Genomic DNA, 26,344 nt, shown 5'->3' with positions numbered 1-26,344 from the left:
CGCGCGATTTCGCCAGATATTCCATTGTAAATTACGCCCATGTGCCTTTCGTCGATGATGATGATGATGATGACGATGATGATGATGATGATGATGATGACGACGACGACGATGAGATTCGTTCCCCGTTGCAATGATCCAACATTAGTGGCCCGAAAGCGTCGCTGCTGCCGCGAAATATCGCCGTGCGCATGGTGAATCCCAAAAGATATATGCGTCAGTTGCTTATTTATACCAATGGCGTCTCGCTCTTAACAAGTGTGGACTGCTCTAACGAGCGCATAAATTGCCGCAGTCACCTTGTGCCAGTTTCCCATAAGCCGAGAAAGCCCGACGCGCGCTTACATTAGTTACTTATGGGAAGTGGAAGGTGCGATACATACGAACATCCCGAATACCTAGAAGCACCTTCGATACCCGAGTCTCCCTCGTTCTCTTGCCATCCTCCTTCCACCAACGAATACACAGTTATAATTGCTTGATTCTAAGCTACGACTTCTTGCTCAGCGATTACCTATTACGCGCTGAATATCTCGCATTACATCACGTCCGGCAAATAAATTATTAAGCACGTTTTCCCCTCGTGAAGATTCCAACAACCCCTCCCCCACCCCTCCACTTAACCTCTCCACTCCTCCGCAGAACTAATCCTTTTATCTGTCAACCCTCTCTCTTTTTCCCTGATCTACCTTATTTTCCCGGTATCTCTTTTCAACGTCTTCTTTATTGCTTTCAATCTCACAGTCTGTTGCTGGTCTCTCCTTCCGCCTTACAGATTTCACTCGCTCAATCTTTCCAACTTCTCTCCTTTCACCCGACCCCTATTTCCCATCGTCTCACCCTTTTTTCACTCCCGTTCGCACCACAGCTTCGTATTTTCTTCTCCTACACTTCTGATACCCCTAAATATATAGCTTTTACTCATTCATCTCCACCGTCTTTCAGCTCTCCCTTTCTCCCTAATTGAAAAAAAGGAGAAGGAAAAACCAAACACTAAGCTATGCATATTAACCACGTTGTAATACGTACAATCGACATTAATCTTATACCACTAGCGTTGCAATGCATCAAGAAAGGTGAATCGACCGTGTTCACCAGTCGACGAACTATATGATAAGGAGGTCGCTTCCAGATGCAAATACGTGCTTGCGATATTAGTTGAATTCACCAGGTGAATGCTAAATTATACCATGCTTTAATTAGACATGCAAATATTATTCGAAGGATATTCAAGAACAGTTATTCTATCTACCGTAGAAATCGTTCAACGAAAACTTTTATTTCTGGCAACATTTTCGGAATTGATTATAGTAAATTTTAACAGAAAATGTGCATTCAACTGTTGTAACAACTGTCAGAAAAGCCTACATTTACCCTTCCCAATTTCTCTTTCAGTCATATTAGCTCGGCGATTCCGTATCACTTGCTGTCTTCAAAAGCGTTATTATACTGTTTAAACTAAAACACGATGCACTCTAGCGAGAATGCGGATGTCTATACTTGCTGAAATTGTGTCAAAGCTCAGCAACACAATCCAGAATAAATTGTTTCGTCAGTTATACCGAGAGTATAGTGAATCCTTCATAAAACATGAAACGACGATTTCAATGATCTGAGATTAAATCTGCCGTACACGAACTCATTTTGCGGGAAAAATTACAACTGACACATATTTGTGCTAAAGCAACTTTATTTAATAAAAAATCAGAATTTTGCATACAACAAAATATTTAAAACTATAACAATTCTTAAATCTACGATATTCACTAATAATTATATAAATAAAATACTACAAAAAATCAGTTCTTCACAGGCGAAGGATATATTGGATATATTGATATTTTTTTTTGCGTAAAGTTTATAACGTTGAGAAATATACATGAATAAAGGAGACCTAGAAAGGACCGTCACCATTTATAATTTTCCCTACTATGAAATAACATGCTAATAATAATCGATAATGTTTTTCGTTTAGCGTTTGTATAATATCAATTTTATGTAACGTTTATCGTCAACTGGGTTTATTGAACAGAGGCTGCAGCATCGGCAGAAGCCTTGGCACTGCCACTGGCACCACTATTTGAACTAGCGCCTGCCGATGCATCGGCAGAAGATGAAGAGCCGCCTTTTCCTCCTGCGTTTGCACTAGCATCAGCATTAGCAGATGCGGAAGAACTACCCTCCGAACCACCTGTACTCCAACCTTCACCTTTTCCAGATCCACCGCTGATTACTCCCCATCCACCTCCATGACCACTTTTTCCTCCACTGTTCGCGGATGCATCGGCATCAGCAGATGCGGATGAACTACCCTTCGAACCACCTGTACTCCAACTTCCACCTTTTCCAGATCCACCGCTAATTACTCCCCATCCACCTCCATGACCACTTTTTCCACCACTGCTCGCAGATGCATCGCCACTAGCAGACGCGGATGAACTGTCTTTCGAGCCCCCCGTGCTCCAGCTTCCACCTTTTCCAGATCCACCGCTGATTACTCCCCAGCCTCCTCCATGACCACTTTTACCTCCACTGCTCGCGGATGCATCACCACTAGCAGATGCGGATGAACTACCTTTCGAGCCTCCTGAACTCCAGCTTCCACCTTTTCCAGATCCTCCGCCAATTATTCCCCAGCCACCTCCATGACCACTTTTTCCTCCACTGCTTGCGGATGCATCGCCACTAGCAGATGCGGATGAACTACCTTTCGAACCTCCTGTGCTCCAGCCTCCACCTTTTCCAGATCCACCGCTGATTACACCCCATCCACCTCCATGACCACTTTTTCCACCACTGCTAGCAGATGCATCGCCACTAGCAGACGCGGATGAACTGCCTTTCGAGCCCCCCGTGCTCCAGCTTCCACCTTTTCCAGATCCACCGCTGATTACTCCCCAGCCTCCTCCATGACCACTTTTACCTCCACTGCTCGCGGATGCATCACCACTAGCAGATGCGGATGAACTACCTTTCGAGCCGCCTGAACTCCAGCTTCCACCTTTTCCAGATCCTCCGCCAATTACTCCCCAGCCTCCTCCATGACCACTTTTTCCTCCACCCTTTCCTGAACCTCCATGAATTATTTCCCAGCCACCTCCATGACCACCGGCACCTCCATGACCACCAGAACCTCCTTTTCCACCGGCGCCTCCCTTTCCACCAGAGCCTCCTTTCCCACCAGCTCCTCCCTTTCCACCAGCACCTCCTTTTCCACCAGCCCCTCCCTTTCCACCAGCGCTTCCTTTTCCACCAGCACCTCCGTTTCCACCAGCGCCTCCTTTTCCACCAGCTCCTCCCTTTCCACCAGCACTTCCTTTTCCACCTGCGCTTCCTTTTCCACCAGCACTTCCTTTTCCACCAGCGCTTCCTTTTCCACCAGCACCTCCTTTTCCACCAGCGCTTCCTTTTCCACCAGCACCTCCTTTTCCACCAGCGCCTCCTTGTTCACATTCTTCTTCACCACCACCATTTCCTCCTTCTCCTCCCTTACCACCTCCATTTCCCTTTCCGCCTTTTCCACCTTTGCCACCGCCATGTCCTCCTCCTTGTCCTTTGCCACCGCCATGACCTCCTACTTCTCCTTTGCCACCGGCATGTCCTTTTCCGCCCTGGCCACCACCCTGTCCTTTTCCACCTTTGCCGCCCTTATGTCCTCCTTCTCCTTTGCCACCACCATTTCCTCCTTCTTCTCCTTTACCACCGCCATTTCCTCCTTCTTCATTGCAATCGTCATCTCCTTTTCCGCCTTTGCCACCGCCCTGTCCTTTTCCACCTTTGCTACCGCCATGTCCTCCTCCTTGTCCTTTGCCACCCCCATGTCCTCCTCCTTGTCCTTTGCCACCGCCATGACCTCCTACTTCTCCTTTGCCACCGGCATGTCCTTTTCCGCCCTTGCCACCACCCTGTCCTTTTCCACCTTTGCCACCACCGTTTCCTCCTTCTTCTCCTTCGCAATCGTCATCTCCTTTTCCGCCTTTGCCACCGCCCTGTCCTTTTCCACCTTTGCTACCGCCATGTCCTCCTCCTTGTCCTTTGCCACCGCCATGTCCTCCTCCTTGTCCTTTGCCACCGCCATGTCCTCCTCCTTGTCCTTTGCCACCGCCATGACCTCCTACTTCTCCTTTGCCACCGGCATGTCCTTTTCCGCCCTTGCCACCACCCTGTCCTTTTCCACCTTTGCCACCACCGTTTCCTCCTTCTTCTCCTTCGCAATCGTCATCTTCTTTTCCGCCCTTGCCACCGCCCTGTCCTTTTCCACCTTTGCCACCGCCTTGCCCTTTCCCGCCATTTCCACCGCCACCACCACCGTGTCCTCCATCTCCCCCTTTTCCACCCTTACCTCCTTTACCTCCAAAACCGCCTTTTATAATAACTTCAGCGGCAGCTTTAAAGATATCCAGAGAATTTGCATCCTTGCCCTGAGCAGCCTTAAAACAGGCCTTAGAAACAGCTTCTGCACAAGCTTTACCTTCGGCCCCCAATTTTGCAGCAGCCTCTATCGCAGCCTTGGCAATGATTTCTGCGATCTTCTTGGTACTCTTAATGTCACCTTTGCTTGCTTTTGTACAAGCATCGGCAACTGCTTTAGCAATTACCTTCACTTCGGCAGAAGATGATCCACCAATGTCAAAATGTGAACCAAAGTCGTATGCTCCCTTCGACGTAACATCTAAAATAGCACAAACTATATAGTATTTGTCCTTTTGGGTTATTCTAAAAACTTTTTCTTATATCGATGAAAGGAGTTGTTCTTACCAATAACCTCGCCGATCTTTCCACCAGCACCGCCGCCTATTGATTTGGAAAAGCCGCTGGCTATACTGGAAGCTGCCTGAGCGGAAGCTGAGGCCACGCTGCTAAGGCCTCCACCTCCCCCCCAATTAAAACCTAGCCCATCGGAAGCAACTAAGCTGCCGGTTAGGAGGGCGGACACGAGAACTGTCGCTTGTATCCTCATTTCGGTATGAATTCTGAGAAACTGATACCGTCTTTTGTTCATCAGTTCTTTTTATACCTATACTAGCAATTGTCATAATATCATCTTACGTAGTGCCCATGCAGTGTGTATACGAAATAACCCTGTTTTTATTTTCCGCTATGTTTCTTGCCTCTCCTTAAAATCAACAGCTACAAATCACTCATTCTTTTTTTTTGATGATTAAAATGCGGATGTAGTACGAATTATAATGATAATACACGGTATTCCTCTTATCAGTAAGACATGACTCAGCGACCGTGCCGGCTGTTTCGCGAATGTAAAATTTTCCAAAAAGTAATTTTGAGAAAATTTACACGGGTAATAGAGCCGTTGGTAAAATTGCATATTAATCATTGAATATAATTAATAAAGTTGACAGTTATTATCTCACATACGGGCTGGTTCTGGCGTGTTTACGTAAGTGTTTCATTGAGAGCGAACAACGGGTCTCGCTTTATTTCCGCAATTCGTACGGTCTTGATTCAAATTGAGACGTCACAATGAGCTTTGTGCCGCGAGAGGCAGAAATTTCGCGCTACAATGAAGTACAGTGAAAGGTGGCTAGATGCAAGTTGCCAGCTTGGAGGTATCTCGGTCTCTCGCGATGTGCCCAATGTCTTAGAATATTAGCTATTTTCCGCTCGGCTGCTTTGGATGAAGTTACGCCCTCGCGTGCTTTTTACTCGCTTTTCTTCCATCTCCAGCGAGGGCGACCTCTATAGTTCTAGCTCCTCCAACATATTCTCTACCGATACGGACGAAATGCAAGATGAGTGGAAACGAAGTTTGCCTTGGCATCGCGATCGAGAGGGACGTCTGACAGCGTCTTCCTATATACATATATATATATATATATATATATATATAAAATGGAGACCCTACGGTGTTCTGGCGAAATATTTCATGGAAGGTAAATTGGTTTATGCGCTGCCTACGATTCAACGCAACAGCTTTTCGCTGGCGAAAACTTCTTCGAGTTGCTTTGTGGAATTTTATTATGACCTGGCTGCAGTATTGCAGGCCGGTCGTTGCTTCCGGCGGATTCCATCGGTCAGCGTGGGCAGTCAGTTTAGGTCTCGGCAGGGAAAAACTTGAGGGGGGGGGGGGGGGGGGGAGAATTTCATCGGGAGCATAACATCTCGAATGCTGGCAACAATTAATGTCGTCCATGCCGGCAGCACTATACCCTGTGGCTTCAAGCGATGCACGTTACCTCATTTATAAGACAATATCTCAGCGTGAGATCGACTCGTTCCTTATTCGTCCACGTCGGAAGGCAGTAGACCCTCTTGGCCAAGGCACGCAAGAATTCGCCTTCATTCCACCATTTTATCGATCATTGTTGATCCAGCTGACGGACTCCCGGAATAAACGATTGAAACTTATCCACCCAAAGCACATTAATCGAGCTGTGATTTTCATAGATATACGTCGTCACCTGCTACCACAGCCAGACTCCAACGATATCCTTCATCGATCAAGCCACCTCCCTTCGCCCTTCCTCCTCAACTTCCCATTCTATATATTTTATCGCCAAAATTTCAACCGCGACCTCAATTCATCCACACGTGTATATGTTTAATGAATCGATATACTGAAAATATTGACTCTACTCCCCACTTTATTGCCACGAACGAAGTATTGTTTGTCATGTGTATTATTTCTATATTTGTGAAAGAGACGTGTAATTTTTTAGAAAACAGATGGCACCTACGTCAATATTTTGCCCGAGCTCATATGTATTTCCATTAAGAATAATAATAACCCGCGGTCTTCCTGATATCAATGATAATTAAAATAAAGAATAACAGTGCTTCACAGAAAAATACAGAATTGCTGGATGAGCTGTGTGGATGGTCGTTTAGAGGCTTGTTGTAAAATGGTTGGACTGCTAGTGGGTTTTTGTGACTAAATCGTTGGTATCGTGATTGGAAGTTTTTGCTCGTGACACATTAGGTCGTTCACGTGAGAGGGAAGAGTCCCGAAGGAGCTCCAGCTAGCGGTCGTTGAAGATTTACGTGAGCAAAGACTGTCATCGAGTAAACTAGCTATAACGACCAGGAAGAGTCGTGAGCTACCGTCTTGGAATGATATGGCACGGTAGCATCGATAGTATGTGGCTTATATGACGGCATATAATTAGTTTAATGAGAGTACCAAATCTTGCAGACGTTGCAATGAGAAAAGTGGACGGCTTCGTCGGAACGCTCGGCCCACTTTCCGTCTAGCAAATTGGCCGGGGTGTATGCATATTTCATCAACCCCTTTTAACAAACACTTCACTTTGCTTCCTTAGTCCTCCTTCTCCTTTCAAACTGACAGCGGATAATTTAAAATTGCTTCGCCTCTGATTTACTCAGTTCTTTCCATAACTCTTCATCCACTATTGACATAGATAATATTCAACTTTAATTATTTTAATTGATCTGTTTGTTGTTTGTTTGTTTATTCCCTATGGTAAAACCGTGAAGATTTTCTCCATGACATCTGACGGATGACGTAATATGGGATTGATAGATTGAGGTAGGATGCTTTGACAGTCATGCGAGATTCCGGATATTTTAGTTGGTCGGGAATTCGAAGGACTTGATTATGCAGAAAATAGCTCGAATCGTGGAAATTGTCGTGGCAGACGTTCCTCCTTGTGACATGAGGCATGCCCATTGTTGAGTGTACGCTGTTCGCTTGGTTTCCCGACGTCTCCAGACTTGCCTGCTGCCATCCATCGGCGTTATCACCTGCACTTCTCGAGATGAGACTTTTTGCCAATTGTTTTTCACCTACGCCACCGCGACGCTCATCCGAACTAACGCATCACGTTCTCCAGAACTTGAAACGACACGTCGGCGAAATCGTTTCATTTTAACATCCAGGCTTCTCGTGAGAAACGCAATATCTATCTCTCAACGAAAAACCAAGAATCATAAAAAGTAACTTACTTGCATCTTGCAAGGACATCTATGCTATAATTAAAAATATACATACCTGTATAAATATAATTAAAAGTTGCATGGACGCTAATGGAAGAAAATCTATAACGAGCTACACTACACGGGATTGTTAGAGATGCGGGATATTTCCTTGAAAGTATCGAGGTAACTGCAACACGCTGGAGGGGACCTATAGTTCATTTATCAATCTCCCTACCTGTCATACTTACTTAGTTTCACCAACGAATAGGACTTTGTTGCGCTGTAAATAGTGCCGATTAAAGCGAGACTGGAGTGTTCGTTAACATCGTGACTGTAATGGGATCCAGTAGGCTCATTTCCGAGGAAATCCCGTGAAGCTGGGATCTTCTCGGAGAAGACAGGGAACAACGGGTGGAATAATGCACGTCCGATCCTGTTACCGATCGACAAGCCTGAAGCGCAGGCTGAATGAGAGAAATGGGCGTGATTAAATCGCAGAGCAGCGCGAATGCGGCTGGCGCTTTCCGAGGAAAAATCCAACACGCACACACACACACACACTCGTCTGGATTAGTGCTAACACAATATGGGAAAACAATTTACGATCGAAGGAGTATGCAAATATACTATATATATTATAGCGTGATTTTCTGCAATAATGGAAGAGATATGGATTGAATGATTTTTATTAATATTCCTAATGCTTATACCAATATTTTTTCATGCTCTCCCACCTAAGCAAATTATTGGACGATGAAAGCAATTTTGGACTTATTGAGATAACCAGGATAATATTGGGATTATGTCTTCTGATATTTTCATTGCTAGAGCTGCTATCGACAGCTATTGAACGAATAAATGATTTTATTTTTCGACCGTGCTTTTTCCACATTTTCTCTCGGAGAGCACATTAAACCATATAAAACGGAAATATCCCAGCTTTATAAGTAAACTTATTTAACATGCTTATAATGAGATAGATCGTCCAATAGAGAATAAAAAAGTGTATTACCTGTTTTTGAAGAGAAATCCAATTTTCTGGTACCATTAAAGAATTTTTATCAAACAGCGGTATAAAGTATAATATAAAGGATCAGTGAAATTAGCATTGGAAAGCTTATCAATATAAGAGTTGATGAAATTTATTCACTAAATCTATTGGCTTCGTAAAAGTCAATATATAGTATTTCTGTCTTTTGGAAGTTGACATGCGCGGCAGTAGGATATAATTGGTATAGAAAAAAGTGGAAAGAAAAAAAAAGAAGTAATAATAACGGGAGGGAGTTGACGATACTTTGGATATAGCATAACTGGCTGACTGGCTATAGAGACACCATGGTGAACGCTTTGAAGGAATGATTGGCAATTCTTTGTTTTCAGTTGAATTCCGAGCGCGACGCTCCGCGCGCTACAGTACTGCAAATTTTACGCATAACTTGTCAATTTGATTGGATGATATCGGCGAGGGACGGGATAAGGGGAAGCAAGCGCAAATTCCTATTATTTGCTTTTATACACGGGTACCTCCTGTGTTTTCTCGCAGTCGCACCGGAGCAACGTTCACAGAGCTTTAATTTCACGTCCGGCTAACTGGAAAATAGGAAATAGTCGAACTGCCGTCTCTGAACGAGGTAGAAATTACAGCTGATGTTACAACTGGTAATTTACAATCGTAAAAATCGAACTACATTTGTTACGCGCTTAATTTAATTAATTTCACCCAGTTCTGGAAAATGTTCGCGAAACAAGCCATTAGCAATTATTTCAAAAAACGAGCAAGACACTTGGAGCTGGTAAAAAGTCGGTATTAATTAATAGGTACCTATGCATAATTCTCCAATGTATTTCGATTTTTATTTGGGTCGTGGGGAATGATGTAGATAGCAAGCGCGTGTAAAGAGGGTCGACTTTTTCGAGGTGCAATGGGATTATCGATAATTGGCATAATAATAGAACAGAGTGAGAGAGCGAGAGAGAGAGAGAGAGAGAGAGAGAGAGAGAGAGAGAGAGCGAACGAGAAAGCTATATATATACAGGTACTTGTTGGGGGATTTGCCTGTAGCGAGTGCGATTGGCATCGTTTAACCGCATAGGTGAACTCTAACGAAGGTACCAATTAAAGTATAAGGATTGTTAGTTATTAGATTATTAACGGCGAAATTTAGTGTCAGTTGGCATGCACTGCACAGAGAGACTTGCTATCGAATTCGTCAATGAAAATAAGACAAAGCAATTGTGCTTTCTCCTACGTTGATCGTGACTAATTACCGCTACATCCAATACTGGTTCAGTGTTATATGGTAAAGTATATAGGAGGGAAGGAGATGCTGAAGGGCCAAGGAAGACTGCTATCAGCTGCTTTACCCACTTCCGTCAGTCTCCGTTAATATTCTTCGCATCCCTTCCATTTCTTTCATTCTTCTCGGAAATACTTTCTTCGACTCGTTGCAAGAATGCCTGCGGGATTCAATATCTTCGAGTGTACTGCCTACATTCGAAGCCATTATTAAACGATAGTAACCATATTCCACCGGAAATGGAAAATACACCCAAGCTCGAGGAACTATAACTGTACCCAGTATCTCAAGACTTTTCTACGTGAATACGCCTTGTCTCGCGAAAATAGAATAGCAGCATCTCGCTCTAAGACCTTTTTACTTTCGACTCTCACTCAGGCAATTTGTTATTTCAGCATTAATGATTGATGGCGCGTGAACAACGATTATCTCGAATTAATTTCCAGATGACGCGTGCGTCGTATTTCTCCCATAATGGCTACCGAGTAATAGGCAAAGGGTGGAATATTACACGTTACTGCTCTGAGAATATTTTATAGCGTCGTGCAAAGCTTCTAATAGTGTTTATTATGGCGCAGTTTCTGCATTGAGATTTACGCGAGTGTTTTTTAATTTAATTATACATCTCGTTGAAATGGGTGGGAGGGAGGATATATATATATATGTATGTGATGTTGCAGGTTGAGTAAGCGGGATATAGTTATATGGATATACACATATACACGAGCCGAGCTTGCAAAATATCACCCCTCGAGGAATAAGAGGCAAATAAATCACTCGTATGGCAAGTTGCATGGCATGCAGACAGGTGCGAAAAGGCGATATAATCCTATGAGAAGAGCCGAGCACAAAGCCAAGTCAATCTTCATTGGCTCGATCTGTATTATATTGCTTCTTACGTCCCGGTGCCAAATGCACAGACCGCTACTTACTCAGTCGCTGAAACGTCACCCGGATGAATTAATTGCGACACGCCGGTACATGCCTGAGAGCTCGTTAAATTATACCGCTAAACGACGGATTAGCCAGTGCAGCCTGCAAAATTACCAAATTCGTGTCGTCCGGCTTAACAGGATCATTGCACATATACTCCTATTATTATTTTACCCTCCGGATCTTATCTGCTTCGCGAAATGACTTACTGGAAGTCGCCTCTCATAAGTCATGCTAAGTAACAATTAAGAAATTGAAATTGCTTATTACGTCGAAGCACCTCCATTAATCCTCGAGGAAAGTGATTTATCAGGAGGATAAAGTCATGCAAGGGGAAACATTCGTATCGGTTGCAACCGATCCTCGTAATTAATAAAGAAAAAGGAAATATTGGATTTAGTTAATCTCGAGTCCCGTTTCGTCATTGTGGATGAAATGTTTTATTTCACAGCGTTATTCCTGGACTCCCGTGGTCGCGCTGTAAATTATATCCTACTGGACCATTATACCTCGTGTAATTAGAACGTTAGATACAGGGACGCAATCCTGGATCACTGTCACGTGTGCGTAGATTCCTGTTGACTGATGACAGGTTTTTACGGGCAAATCTGATGTACGTGTCGCGACTGGTTCAAGCGGGTCGGGGAATCTATAAAATGGCCGAGCTATTCAAGACAGCGGAGTTATTATGTTACCGGGAATCCCCTCGCGGCAGATCTCTATCAACGACCAGTATCATCCAGCGTGCGTTTCCTCGGCGTCAGCTGCCTTACCGGACAGCTCTACGGGCTCACTGACAAATGGATCTGACTGAAATTTCAGCGATAGCTCCCACTATTTCTCACAAGCCTGTTCAGAGCCCGGGATGGGAACGCTTCTCTTTTTAGCGAAACTATCTCCCCCCCCCCCCTTCCCCCCGTATTCCTGATGTACTTTTGCCATAGCGATTACGGCAAAAAATTGGATTCTTGCGAAGAGCATTTTTATTCAAGCCGAGACTCGCCGAAATGCATCAAAATTTATGAAAGATCGCGTTTCGCTGATGGTTGGAAGCGTCGTCGTTTAAAATTGGCGTCACGTGGGATAAGCCGACCTAGCCCAACACAAAATAGATATATAGTATATCTTTGAGAGTAAGGGAATTCCTTCGGAACGTCCCCATTCCAAGGCTCGCCTCGTGAGTCGTGTCACTTCCGACTCGGGTTAATCGACGCTATGCCTTCGGGCAGAATCAATTACTATATACCTTGCCGGAGATTTTCGAGCACCCTTTTCATTCTGTCATAGTACAATGGTCGAAAGAAAGAGCGTTGTTTTCAAGTCGCTTTTGTCCTTTGGATGAAAAGTAGAAATTGTTTTAATCCTGCCCAATGACAATTATCCTGCAGCGACGAAGGAACTATCAGGCGCGAAAGTTTCCTCGAGCAATTCAGCAAACTCGGCATGGGACGCTCTTTCCTTTTCAGAGGGCGCGCGAAGGGGGATGGATGGAGAACTGACTGACCCACACTCGGCGGGCTGCCCATTTCTCTCCCTCTCTCTCTCTCTCTCTCTCTCTCTCTGTGTGTATTGCCGTTAAAACCCCAGTCTATCCTCGCCTGCACTGAGAAACTTTACAAACACCGTTACAATCCTTTTCACGTCAATGGATGCAACTGACTTGCACTTTTCTCTCGGCCCTTTTATCCGGGCCAATTCGTCCCTCTGTCGCGCTTAAGTGCTGTTGGATTAACGAATGAATTTAAAGACTCGTTTCGCTCCTATCTCCGTGCTTAATCAATTACGATGATGCGTTCTATTCTACCCGAGCACGGTCTATAATAAATCTGAGTGCTATACACTGGGCAAATCTTCACAATGAAGCTATGCTTATCAGTGTTATCGGTAAATAAACTTTCCTTTCTTGCTTCATCGAAGATGAAAGTTTAGCTTGGTGTGGAATAATTATACTTTCTTTGCTCGCAACAATTTACAATCGATATAAATAAGGACAATGTAAAATTTGTACAGGGACGAACGTTGTTTCAGAGGTAAGGCTCCAGCTTGTTCATTCTTAGGTTTATCTTACTTGGTACTCGCGTGTGTGTTGTTGTCGGTATAGTGTATGTACTTCGTACCGAGGAGAAAGTAGACCAAGGAGCTTCCCCAAGTTCGGGGGAATGGGGAATGCTTCGTTAGCGACAACACAAAACGAGAACGTGATTCAATCGTCCCCGTGCAGTTCCGCACAGCGCATATACTATATATATATATATATATATCCAATTCATGTGACCTTGCTTCTTCAGCATCTCGAACCCTAATAGTTAGAGAGAGAGAGAGAGAGAGAGAAGAAGATAGACAGTGAGTGGCGCTGGCAAATGGCAATGCGTATTGCAAAATCCCCTCAAGCTCCTCTCACAACTGACGTAAAGTCAATAAACATAATATGGGAAACAGTGCTTAAACCCTTGCTTGCCACCTGCACGCCTCTCCAAATTGCTGCACGTACAAACCTTTGACAACCCAGTGAGTTTTTAACGGTGCCACGTACATGGTTTATTCAACGAGGGCTGATAAAATTTAAGATATTTAGTGAAACCCAATTCGTTGCTCGGTGGAATTTTCAAGAGTCCCGAGATAATGACTTTCTTTATGTGTTTGAAGATTGCATCGGTTTCAGGGTAGACTCTGCAGCCTGCTAAGACCGCATGGACGTTCCAAAGGAGAAATCCGCTAACTATATAATACTCGTACGATAATCTTTGGCTACAGAAGACCTCGATATAGCGCACAATTGTCGCGCCACAAATCAGCTTCACGTACCAGCAATTAACACATTAAGCTAAACCAGTTTCCGTATAATTTACGTTCCGTCCTAATTTCTCCGCGTGTCCTTTTTCCTTTCTCTTCTCGAAAAATCATTAAACTCAGAGAATCTGATAGCATATTGTTGAAAGAGAAAATGTTATATCGAAATATGATGAGTATATACGCGTCTGGCACCAGTATTGAAAGCTCTCTGACCAGGGTAGTAGTGGAACGTGTTGCAGTCTCTCAAAGCGAAATTCCAAGAGCGTCTATCACAGGTATTAGTAATTTAGTTCCCAGCTGGATTTGGAACAGTCGAAATACTCTCGGAGTGATAGAAAGGCAATGCTGAGAGTAATGAAAATGTTCCATAAGATTCGAAGACATATTCGATCCATCGCTTAATTAAACCACGTTGGAAGAAATTCCAAATGGAATGAAAGCGTATATATATATATAACTATCGTGCTATTTCGCATTCGCTTTTTAGGCTTCTATCGACAAAGCATCAGTTTGGAAAGTGACTAGCGGTAATGGAAAAATAAAGAATTTGTTTGTTGCTGAATATTGACGTATTAAAATTCTCTGTTGGTCCAAGCGAGGTAACATCAGTTCGAACCAGAATTTTGCCAAGGTATCGCGATGCTCGAGTTATTTATCATCGACTAGACAAGCCGCCGCGTGTCTCGCGCGAAGCCAACTTTGGAACTTTGTCCAATTTTCCCTCGGTACTCGCGACGGTTCTTAACTAGCTCATCTTAAATATCTCAAAGCTCCAGCAGCTTTATACGCTCCAGTGCCTCGATATAAATCAAGCAAAAACCTAGCGTACCCAGCCGTGCGAGTCCTCCTATAAGTCTCCTTCTCTCACTCTCTAAGGACCCTTAGTTCTCTCTCTCTCTCTCTCTCCCTCTCCTTCTCTTCCTCTCCTTCTCTTCCTCTCATACAAACTCTAAGATTTTCTTATATTTTCCGTGCTCGATCATATTTTTTTTCCAAATACTCTAGTCTAATTTATCATCTCTAGCAGGTGTATATATATATAGATGTATAATAATTTTTGCACAAGTTCTGAATTTTTTCATGCTTGTTATATATATCTATGCATGACTGTTTTCCTTGGTAAGATTGAAGAGGAGCTCATTATCGTAAGGAAAGCAGGATGGTTTGCAATGATAAAGCTACTAGTTGGTCAGAGTCGTCACGCGGATGATAAGAAATGAGCTAAGCAGCTTTCGATTATTAGAACTCATTACGGGCATATAAATAATGACTACTGCAGTGCGATCGTGTAGACTAGCGAAGTGCATGTACTCGCTTAGCCAACGAAGTGAGAGAGTTTCGTTGAAATTAAGCCGGATAAATCCGCTGTGAACGGTACTGTGTATAACCGTACTTAACGTACCGTACCGTATAATTCACGAGAGAATCGCGAGGATTAGGATATTGAAATACGTACTGAAAGATCGAGCTCTTAACAAATAGCACTTGCCAAAGTGGAGAGACGATACAATCCGAGGAGAGTAGAGAAAAAAGGGAGGGAAAAAGTACCGATTTGCAGTGCTCATTATGGGAAAGCTTGGATTTTCACGATAGAATTTTAAGCTACACATTCTATATACTTCCCCTCTCTTTCTCACTCTCGTTTCTCTCTCTCTCTCTTCCTCATCACAGGTCAATGAACTTTCCCGTGACTAGACGCAGCTAAGGTCAATAAGATTTAAGAAAAATCGGAGAAACGAGAGAAATTAAATAAAAGTAATAAAAGCCACTCGTAGTCAAAGGAATGCAATAAAGTGGCGTAATATAAAATCCGTTGTGTATCGGAGCGATTTCGGAGGATCGAAATAACGCTCTGATGGGAAGCTCCTGCATGCCCTAACCCTGCAGTTATAAAGGGCGAATCATCTCTTAGAGAGTTGCAGAAGTGTACGGGAGAAAAATCGCCTCATCAGCTACAGAAATATTATGACAGTGTGAGCGTTATTTTATGATCCGAGTTACAAAATTTCCAGGCGAATAAAAAGCGCGAAATTTATAATTAGCATTTTACCACTTTATGCTTGAATATCTCTGGTATGCTTTCCCTTTGAAAGGTAAGGTTCGCGTAAAAGGAAACAATAAATTGCCTCTGGCCTCATCCCCTGTCTATATATATACTTTTTCTCCTGGAATTTAGCCTCCGGCATTGATATCGATAACAGCTACGATGGGAAAGATCGTCGCTGTATTGATTAAGTAATTCGCAGCACATGCCTTCTATACACTATATACATATATATATATATAGATGATATTCCCCGTCTATTACCAAATCCTCTCGTGCTCGTCCTCTATTTGGCGCTAAAACGTGCTAACGGTTATCAGCTCTTTAGGAAACTACCGAGAAACCGAGCTTAATGTCGTCCTCCGCCCGTCTTCTCAATTTCGATCAATCGATTCACACGTTTTCTCTATTTCAAATCCTCCTGCGTTCCTTCCCACGGAGAAATTCGATTATTGATCAATCCTTATCAATAAAACTCCTTCTTCCGCTCGCGCGATCTTTCAAAATCGCACATAAGTTGCTGCTGATTCGAGGCACATCTCGGTTTATTGAAAAATCTCGAGTTTTTCATGAATTTTAATCGACGAATGAAGGAGCTTGGATCCTTCTCCTCGGTTCTTTTGACTCCTGCTTTCCCCTTAGTCCGCCGGGCGAATCCCTGTCGAGAGAAAAATGCAAAGGCAACGCTATTGTTCTAGAAAATATTGCTGGTAGACGCAAACGAAGCGCTCTCATCACTCGCGAGTAAGTAGCTGAGGAATTTCAGTGTGTAGCCGCTTAAAGCAGCATGAGAGTGACGAATAGTGGATGCGCTTCTTCCTAAAAATCAGCCTGAAGAGATCTGGGAATGAAATGAAACGAAATGAAATCTCTCGATTATCGCGGGTTTTTCTTCGAATCTCATTCGTTTCTGTTGTTCTCATCGTTAAATCGAGCGGCAGCAGTGTGGTATATATATATATATATATATAGGTTTAATTCACTTTTGGGTATATAGAGACTCGCTTCTACATGGGTTTTATTGTGTTTTCTTTACGTAGGTGCACGAAGCTTCTTCTCTATGTTGCTACGTTTATTTTCTGTTGTAACGTATACGTAACGCGATTCTCGCTTAACGGAGTCGACACGACACGACACGATGCGAGTCGACGCGACGCGTCGTCCGAGTGAGCGCATTGAACAGCTTTTACGAGAAGGCCATTGAAGCTAGGGACCGAAAAGCTTAACGCTTGTACAGGAGATCAATCGCGCATCAATCTGTCGAGGCTTTTGTATCCAGGGATCTGCCCGATGCTCTCTATTCCCATTGCTACTCGTCCACATTCTTGCAGTCCGAAAACTATAAAAACACCATTCACACTGCTCGCACCATTGTTACCCACCGCATCAATACTATGCTCGAATACCAAGCCAGCCATGTCGTATATCAGCAGCCATGCAACTTAATAAAATAAAACCCTCGGGATCGCATTCATTTTACCACAGCCATCACGCTCGTACGTCCCTCTCCGTAATCTACCGTTTCATCCCCCAAAACTCTATATTATATACTGTATTATGTATGTGTGTGTCTCTGTGGGTGTGCAGTTCTTTCCATAAGCGCGCTGCGATAAAATTAATTTACGACTATTTTACGCCATATTTTATACTCATTCGTATACTATAGCATAGAATATCGGTCCACGAAAATAATTGGGCCAAGAGAGGTAAAACCTGGGCTACAGAGTTATCGTTGGAATTTCCAAGATGACGTAATTGACATTTCTGAGGGAAACTTTACGTAAAGCTGATATAAGAATATTTCCTAGACAATCGCTATATCGACTCTTGCTATGAAATCTGCTCGTTTTTATTATACCGTGCCTCTTATTAAACTGTGTCACCATACTGAAACATGCGTGACCCCGAAATATTCGAGAGACTGTTGTATCGATCAAACGCAGCTACTGACACTTCAAGCTTCTATTACATTCGATAAATTAAAATTAAACGAGTGACTAATTTAGTACGTATATATATATATATATGTAAACCTATTTGAGAAGCACTTTTGAGATCTCTGTGTACATAACGACCCTCTCGAGTATCTACTCCATAAATACTTTCAAACTTCTAAATCTACCACAAGTATTTCGTAAAAGGAGGTGATTTGAATTTTCGAGATATTATTATCTTATCTCGCGTGGCAGTTTCTATTAATTCGATAAAAGTTTGCGCGCGGCCCACGTTGGGTCGGAAGTGGGAAAAAGTTAAAGTTGATAAAAATAAGATTCGCAGCTCGTTCCGTGGTTCTCGAGGGATAAAGCTCGTACATACTTTGCTGACACTCCTACGTCTCGTCAGGGTTGTGTGCGACGCATTGACGGCCAACATGCACCTATATTTATGTCCCTTGCGATTGATTCCGAGAGGAAACTCAGGAAATCTCGTATCCAATTTCCATATTCCATGCAACTCCAAGTTCACCTCGAAAGTCTATACTCTTCAACAAATACCGTTCCATACGATATACTCTTCCTATATTGCATTCGACTTAATATATGTATTGCTCCTTTGGCTTATATGTATATTGCTTTCATCTCCTTCCTCGATCTTCTTCTCTGAGGATCAGAAGCAAAGCTTTACCTTATTACCATTATAGTTAAATCGAAGCTGCGTTAAATCCTACTATAACTAGATTCATTATTATTTCATGCAATATTAGCAAATGCCGCTTATATATATATATATATATATATATATATATATATATATATATAATAATCATGTCTGAATAATTTCTAAAGTTTTTCTCGCGGCATATTCAGAATTAGAGTTATCGCGATGGATTGTATAATTGCCTTACGTAACGGTCTAACGGTGCTAGCCAATATTCTCAACTATCGGATTTTCTGATATCGAGGATCTAGAAAATTGTACAATAATGTTGCGCAATACTTGAACGCTATTTCCCTGAGGGGTCGGTAAGATATCGTAAGTTTTGCAGGGACTGGTCGATCGGTGAGAATAATCGCGTTTTACCGATTACAGAGGTGTCTATCGCGAATCCGTATCCGTTATCGATAACCATTCAGTCGGCTCCGATATATAAATTCATGCGATCATTCATTCGCGTTATCTCACGTTTCTTTAGCAAGCCACGGATTACGTGTTGTTGTACCTCGGGCAAGAAAACATTGCCTCGCGCACCTCATAAACACTCATAAGGCTTATTTTACTGCAAAAATTTCCTCGAGACGTAGACTAGACGACTCGATATATGTTTCGCCAAATGTTAATTTTTCGCTATTCTCAAACAGTCCAATTCCTCTTTCCTTTTCTTTTTCTTCATTCAAATGATATTCCCACTTTAGCTTTCAGCTAAGAAATTTATTAACGTAGGTTGAATTTTTGTGAGACTCGGAGACGAGTCTCATAGGGAAGGATCCCAGATAACACAAAAGTGCCTAAAATATTCTAAGAATATTTATAGAACATACAATCTTCTACAAATATTCTTAGAATATTTTAGGCACTTTTGTGTTATCTGAAACGATGAGAAAAAAGAGAACGGTCGTTGCATTAAGTTATTCGACTGGCCAGCGCTACTAATAATTTAAATGCGACTGACGTATGTACTTTAACCAAAACGGGGACCATTAATTCACCATATATTCAGTGTGTCGAGGGGTCAACCTGTTATTTATCATAAAATATGAGGGCTCGTGCCGAGCGAACCGCAGCCTTTATGTAATGGCGCATAATAAATTGCATTCAATCTGTGCTCAGCGATGCTCGGAAATATTCCTCAAGTCCCAACTTTCTCATATTTTTATCGGAGCCTCCACGCACACTCTTCGTTTCACTCCTCAAAACGCGTAATTATGCCGAAATTGCCCGAGCACCTGCAGCTTTATTCCGACAAGGCCGGAAACGAGCAAAGAGAGAGAGAGAGAGAGAGAGGGAGAGAGGAATTCGTGTATTCGTATGCTGGCATGGACGAAAACCTCAGAAATTCAATGGAAATACCTAAACTGCAAATTTCACGTATGTCGAAACTTTGACCGGACAGAATAAACCACGCGGAAAAGCTATAGCTCTCTCGTGTTTGAGAAAACCGTGAAAATGACATGCGTCTAGTTTTTTATTTTCGTGTATTATTCGCGGCAGATAATTCTGGCTCTTCGCGTTAAATTGGGTTGTATAGAAAATATATTGTTTTCTCGTCTGGAGGAGGTCTCGAGTATAAGAAGTCGAGCGATAATTTCGAGGCACGGCTGCTGAAAGAGAGTGCGCGCATCGTAAAGGTGATTCGGCATAATGGCTGCCGAAATAATTGGTCTTCGGATACCGTCAAAACTTTGAATCTTTACGATCCATAAAGACACGGAACCTAGCTCGGTGATAAAGTGGCCGATGAACCATCAAGGCTTCTTCATGCCTCTTCATCATTTGCTCCCTTTTCTCCGGATCCTAAAAGGGAAACAAAAAGTGCAAAAGCGATGAAATGGCATCTCGACATAACCTTCGAAGCTGCACACCTTGGAATACCAGTAGCTCAACAGTGCAATCTTCAACGTGCAAAGATATACATGAACTAAAAGCTGGATTATCTTCTTCTTTCTCAGACATCCTTCCTAGGACAAAAACTGCAACTTGGAAAATAATGTAATAATTAGAAAATACCGTCCAATTGACTATTACAGACGACAGCGGTGTGCTGTGTAAGAAAGGTTAGGTTTCTCGAAGAGGCAATGTGTTTCATGGAAGAACAGTGGATAAGAAGACCTATATGGTTGATAGGACGATGGTCTGATGTGACGTAACTAAACAGCATTGGCAAAATGATAAAGCATCCCTTAGAAAACGATATACACTGCACGCTCGAGAATGTGCAGTTCGCTCGTGTGTGTGAGAGAGACAACGAGTGAGAGCGAAGAGCATATAGAAGCCGTTCTTCCTCGGTAATTTCGTATTCCAAGCTATCCTCGTTGTTTCCTTCGCTCGTCCCTGTTTTTCAGCGTGGAGGAATAAAGTCCCGATGAGACGATAAAATCCGATCGAAGAAATTGCGCCGGCGGCTTCTCTCCGCTAGGATATCGGTGCGCACTATAAAATCTGCAACGAAACTGCCACATGGAGAGACACAGCGGGTGGTGAGAGAAGAGGTGACGGAGGAGATGTGGATGTGGGTGAAGCAACTGAAAGTTTAGCTGGCGGAGGGAGGGAGGGTAGCAAGCGCAGAGGCAACACAGCACAGAGTTAGCAAGCAGTCTGGCGCTCTGCCACATCGTGCTGCCCATTCCCCTCTCCTCGTCATCCTTTTCCTTCCACCTCCATCTCCTACCAATATTTTCCCGCATTCAGATTCTCCTTGTGTATAGAATCGTGCCGCAACGTTCCCACCAAAATTCCTGCTATCTCGATCGCGGAGTGCGTTTGGCGGCTACGCCCGTAACCACCGGCTACACCGGAACACCTAATAAAATTCCAAACTTCCCCTGCGACTCTCAACACTCGCGTCTCGCGCTTCCTTCGCAACAGATCGTCGCTCTCCTTTTTTCCTCTTGATAAAAAGTGCTGCGATAATTTAGCTGCGTGCAATTTTATTGACGGACTTTATTGGACGCTCGGTACATGAAAAAGCAGGAATATGGCGAGACGCGTATATAGGTATACGAGGGGATGAGAAAGAACTCTTGAACAAGTACGGAGCGTGAAAATTATACATTGTTACGGTAGTTAGATCGTTTCTACACGCTTCGACAGAAATGATTTGCACGCGTCGCCGTACGGCTACGAAGTGGCTAATGCGCGAGCGAGCGAGCGGCAGGAGGCAGCTTGGTATACAGCGCGCCTCCATTTACTCGAAACGCGCCATTAGACAGTTCATGGAATAATTATAATGCCGGACGATCATCTGTGAAATTACGCTCTGTTTATCGCAGCTTTACACACTCGGTCCTAGCGAACCAGAAAAACCCATTAGATCTCGCTCGTGTTTCCTCATGACGGATGTTATCGTTTACAAACTAAAAAACAAAGAGGAAGGCATATATATATATACATGCACACATATTTATTTTGCGATGTGCACTCTGACCAGGAATCTCTGCTCGAATAAATTCAATAGCAATATTTTTCAAATTAACGAGTGAGTTATGAGAAAATGATAAAAATCATTTTTATACTATGTAGTATAATGTGTAGGAGCGATCGACGGGAAGGATTATTAATTGATTACGCTATACAATTTCAATTAAAGAGTTGGCAAAAAAATGGAGAATCTAATTTATGGATGGCAAAGCTGCCGTTGGCGTTTATTAATTATACTTTAGCGCTCTGTTAGCAATTAGCGATTGATTAAATAACACTGATAGAATGGTTGATCATCGAGCTGCAATGCCCTTTATGGAAAATTCGATCTTCCGGAGTAATCGAAGTAGATCAAGTTTATTGGTGGAACGAGCGCTGCAGGAGTTTTGTCGAGAAGGCGGATGAAGATTAATAGTTGACAGGTAGCAGTTTGCACGTGCATCGCCGGAGACATATTCGGTACACAAATCTACGGGACCTGTGCGCACACATTTGCCCCGTTCCTGTCAGCTAAACTATGGAAGATTAAAGCCGAGCCGCAACATCGTCGCCTTCGCCCGTCAAAATCTAATCCACCGACCTGACAACAATTTTTAATTCCACCCGACTCTCAAATCCTGCTGCTTCGTTCCCCGAGCAAAAGTAATAAAGATTATAAATCGTACACAATATATTCTGTCACTCTATATATATACTCTTCCCCATTGCAAAAACTTTCTTCGCAGTTTCCTGCGCTCGCATGCATCTCCTGTGTATATAATAAATATTTGCTCGAGAGCCTTATTTTTTCCTCTTCCCGTTTGGAAAATTCGCAAAGTGAATGTAGGATATAGTTCCGGGAAGTTCCGGTAGGAGACAAGCGGAAGTTCGGGAGCTCGTCCAATTCAGCGGACGCCACCGCCTCGCCAGTGTCTGTGGTGTTCAGACGGTTCAGACTGCAGACCGTGTTTCTTTCAGGCGTGAGCAAGTTCATCGACTCGGAACGGCTGTTCCCGCGGCTGCAGGGGCTACCTAATACAGCAGTCCCATTCGCGCCAGGAACACGCGAAATGCTTCGTGTCCTTACCAGAGCTAAACTTCACCTGAAAACTGATTTCCTCCGCACGAGAAAGTAATCTCTAAAAGCAATTACTCCGGAAAGCCTTAAAAATACTGTAGAAATTCCGGTGCATGCACGGAGAAATATCAGTGGTCCGTCGATGTTAAACGTTTTTTCAATTTCAAGCAAATAATTTCACTTGTTCGCTGGTTGAAGGCAGGCAGGCGATTGCAGGATGAATGCAGGATGAAAACGCAAAGGCGCATTGGCCAAGCCATCGCGCGCTCGAATCGGTCGTTACGCATTCAGTAATTTAATTGGTAATAGGACCCTGAGGAATGTTGAAGCTGCGGTACATTAAAGCAAACAAATGAATGAGTCCAGTGGGAGTCGCGAAAACCTCCTTTATTTATCGCTATACCGAAGACAGCGAACCGCACGTGTGGCATTTGCCAAAAACAACGTCTGGCTTGTAAAAAATATCTGGATTTGATTATACAAGCGAAATTATATGGCGCGGTGTATTCGTGAAATATCGACTATTGTTTTCATTTTAGGATTGCGTTATTTATGACCGAGTCTAGCTACCCCTGCAGGAAATAGGTAATATTAAAGGCTGTTTTTCACTCTGACGCAAATCCTTAATCCGATAATCATCGTCATAATTTAATATGAGCCGCGTCGGCAAAACTGCGACCCCGCGAAGAATTTCGAGACTTCGCTAAAGTTATTATTAATTCTCCTCGCCTATCGAGCTACGACACCTGGCCCTCTACGAAGATTCCGCTGCGTGTTTAATTAAAGTATACTTTTCGTTTATTCAAAAATACCACCTGATTTTATTCGAGAAGAATTAATTGCTAATAATATAATCTCGTTGATTGAATTTTATCGCAGTCGCGCATCTCCAAGTTTTGCAGCAGGCTGCCTGCTTACGTCGGATCTCGATGATTCCTTCGTGTATTTTCGTCCGCGCGCGGTCTTATTAAAATTGACAATTCTACGTAATAACAGATCGTTACTGTGCGAAATGCAGTCATCTGATTTATGGATAGAGCTTGTGGCGAGGCATGGATTTATCATCGTAAGCATTACATTTGTCAAGTAACATAATTTGTAACAAATTTAACGTGTTTAACGCGCTACGATGAACTTTCATTGGCCCTCGTCTCTATTTAATTATACGTTATATGAAATCCAACCCAACAATGATAATACAGCTCCGATATACAGTGCGTGAGCACTGTCGACTTTTGAAATTGCTCCCATTTATTATCCCTCGCGTTCCCGTCATTTAAAATTTTGCGCTCTTCATTTTTATTTTTCATGCAAATTAATATGTTACGCTATATACAATATATATACGCGCATATACTTATGCAGTATATAGTTTGTTCCTAATGCGACAGGTGTGCAAATCGCGAGGATATTACTTTCGTATAACTTTATATATATATATTTATTGAATTTAGTTAAACTTTTAATACAACTTTCCTTAAATGAATTTTTATTTTGTATAAGAGGAAGAAAAAATTCTCGAAGAAGTCTCGAGACTTTCACTTGGAAGTTAATAACTTGGATCGAATATGTTTTTAATACCTGTAATTGAATAAAAAATGTTGCTATAAATGGAGTAAAAAGAATATAAATCAAATAAGAGAAGAAAAGGCTAAATAAATAAATGGAAGGAACGAACGCGAATGCTGAAGGAACGAGTCAGACATTCATTGCGGTGCTTGAAGTTAAGAACTTTGATGCGTTTCGTTTCTATAGTATAATACGACGGAGTGTACGAGGAAAGAAAATAAGGTTTGGGCAGTAGCGGCAAATAATTTATTCTTTCATTTGGTTTCTTTGCCAAGTCGCGTATTATGTGCTCAGCCGCCTGCTGTTTATAACTCTCGCCGCCACCAGCGAAGATTAAAACGGTCCGTGATAATGAGAGCAGTGTGGCAGTCCTGGCGAACAATCCACCTCTCGCCATCACCATCAAAACCAACGCCACCTACCCTTTATCTTTTTCGCACACATCGTGCTTTTCCGGAAAACTCTGCTCGCTAGTTTTTCTCCGCAAATTACCCGTCCTACTTTGAAGTGCATCCTGCAACTTGAGGTTACCCTAAAAAATATCTCTCCCTCCGCTTTTATTATTCCTTACGCTCTCTATCCAATTTTCCATCCCCCCCCCCCCTCCCTCCCACCCCACTCATTATAATCAACAGCATTTCTCTCCTCATTCTCATCTATCAATTTTGCATATATTATTATTGTAAAGCGCGCGGCGCGCGTTATTCGACCAAATGGCGCTCCGTTTAATCCCGAAAATCCATTTATCGAAAGTCAAAAGTTCCCGCTTGGGGCTCGACGGATTAATTAGTTCTACCACGAATTACCGGATTAACGTTATCGCGAATCTAGTATAACCGGAACTAATTTCCCGGAGACATTATCGGTACAGTCGAGCTGAAGATGATCGATGACCTTTCGATAATGTCTTTCGTGGAATAACATAGCTTGAATTTTCTATGAAAACGTGCTGGAATTGGCAAGGACCAAACTGGTACGTATATATAAGCTATATATGTATATCGGTTATCGCACAACGCGCTTTAATTAATCTATCGTGAAGAAGCAGAGAACACAAGCTTCAAGTATACTATTACACATATACAATATACACAATATAAAGTTTTCTTTATATGTATAGGAGAGGATGTCTAATCGCGGTAAATGGGGGAGCTGCTATATAATAATTGGGTTTGAGAGTTAAACGAGCCATATAAGAGTAATCCAACAGTCGTATTACTTCACGATCGTTAATACCAGAAGCATCGAAGTGAAGTCCGTGAAGTGTGCAGCGCTCGTATTCGATCCTGCGCGGGGTCGTTGCGATAAGATCTGCTGATAATAAAAGGGCAAGATCAGATATTTAATTCAACAGGATTTCATGCGCTCGCGGGGCGTTGTGCGCCGCCCACGCAAGGACTGTATAACTATCGGCCCGAGAGAGCTGGAAACTGAGCAAAGGATGGAGGGGGGAGGGGGGGGGGGGGTACGCTGCGGACATAACAGTGTCGCGCGTAAAGGCGTCGCTCTCGTAAACTTCATTAAGACCGGTAATGCAGTATATCTACGTCCAACGTCCAAGAGGTCGTGAAAGTAATCACGGATCAGGGACTTCCAATTAGAATTGCCTTTTGTCGACTTCCACGAGCTCGGCAATGGCAAACGAGGTCGACTAATGGAATTATAGAGATGAAATCGTTACAA

At 42.9% G+C, this 26,344-nt stretch overlaps 1 protein-coding gene across 1 annotated transcript; it reads right to left on the bottom strand.

Moving 5' to 3' along the window:
• Nucleotides 1-2,021: 2,021 nt before the first annotated feature.
• LOC136778840 (uncharacterized PE-PGRS family protein PE_PGRS24-like) lies at nt 2,022-4,960 on the bottom strand. The gene is made up of 2 exons (XM_066735967.1): nt 4,759-4,960; nt 2,022-4,672 (listed from the first exon to the last, which is right to left on the bottom strand). The coding sequence occupies exons 1-2, from the start codon at nt 4,958-4,960 to the stop codon at nt 2,022-2,024; spliced, it is 2,853 nt and encodes a 950-aa protein (XP_066592064.1).
• Nucleotides 4,961-26,344: the final 21,384 nt, after the last annotated feature.

Source organism: Prorops nasuta, unplaced genomic scaffold (genome assembly GCF_024137725.1).
Source record: "Prorops nasuta isolate Cenicafe-Biocafe unplaced genomic scaffold, Cenicafe_Pnas_1.2 PNAS00015, whole genome shotgun sequence".
NCBI classification, from domain to species: domain Eukaryota; kingdom Metazoa; phylum Arthropoda; class Insecta; order Hymenoptera; family Bethylidae; genus Prorops; species Prorops nasuta.
The sequence above is the reverse complement of the archived record's forward strand: the minus strand, read 5'-3'. Positions and strand labels throughout refer to the sequence as shown.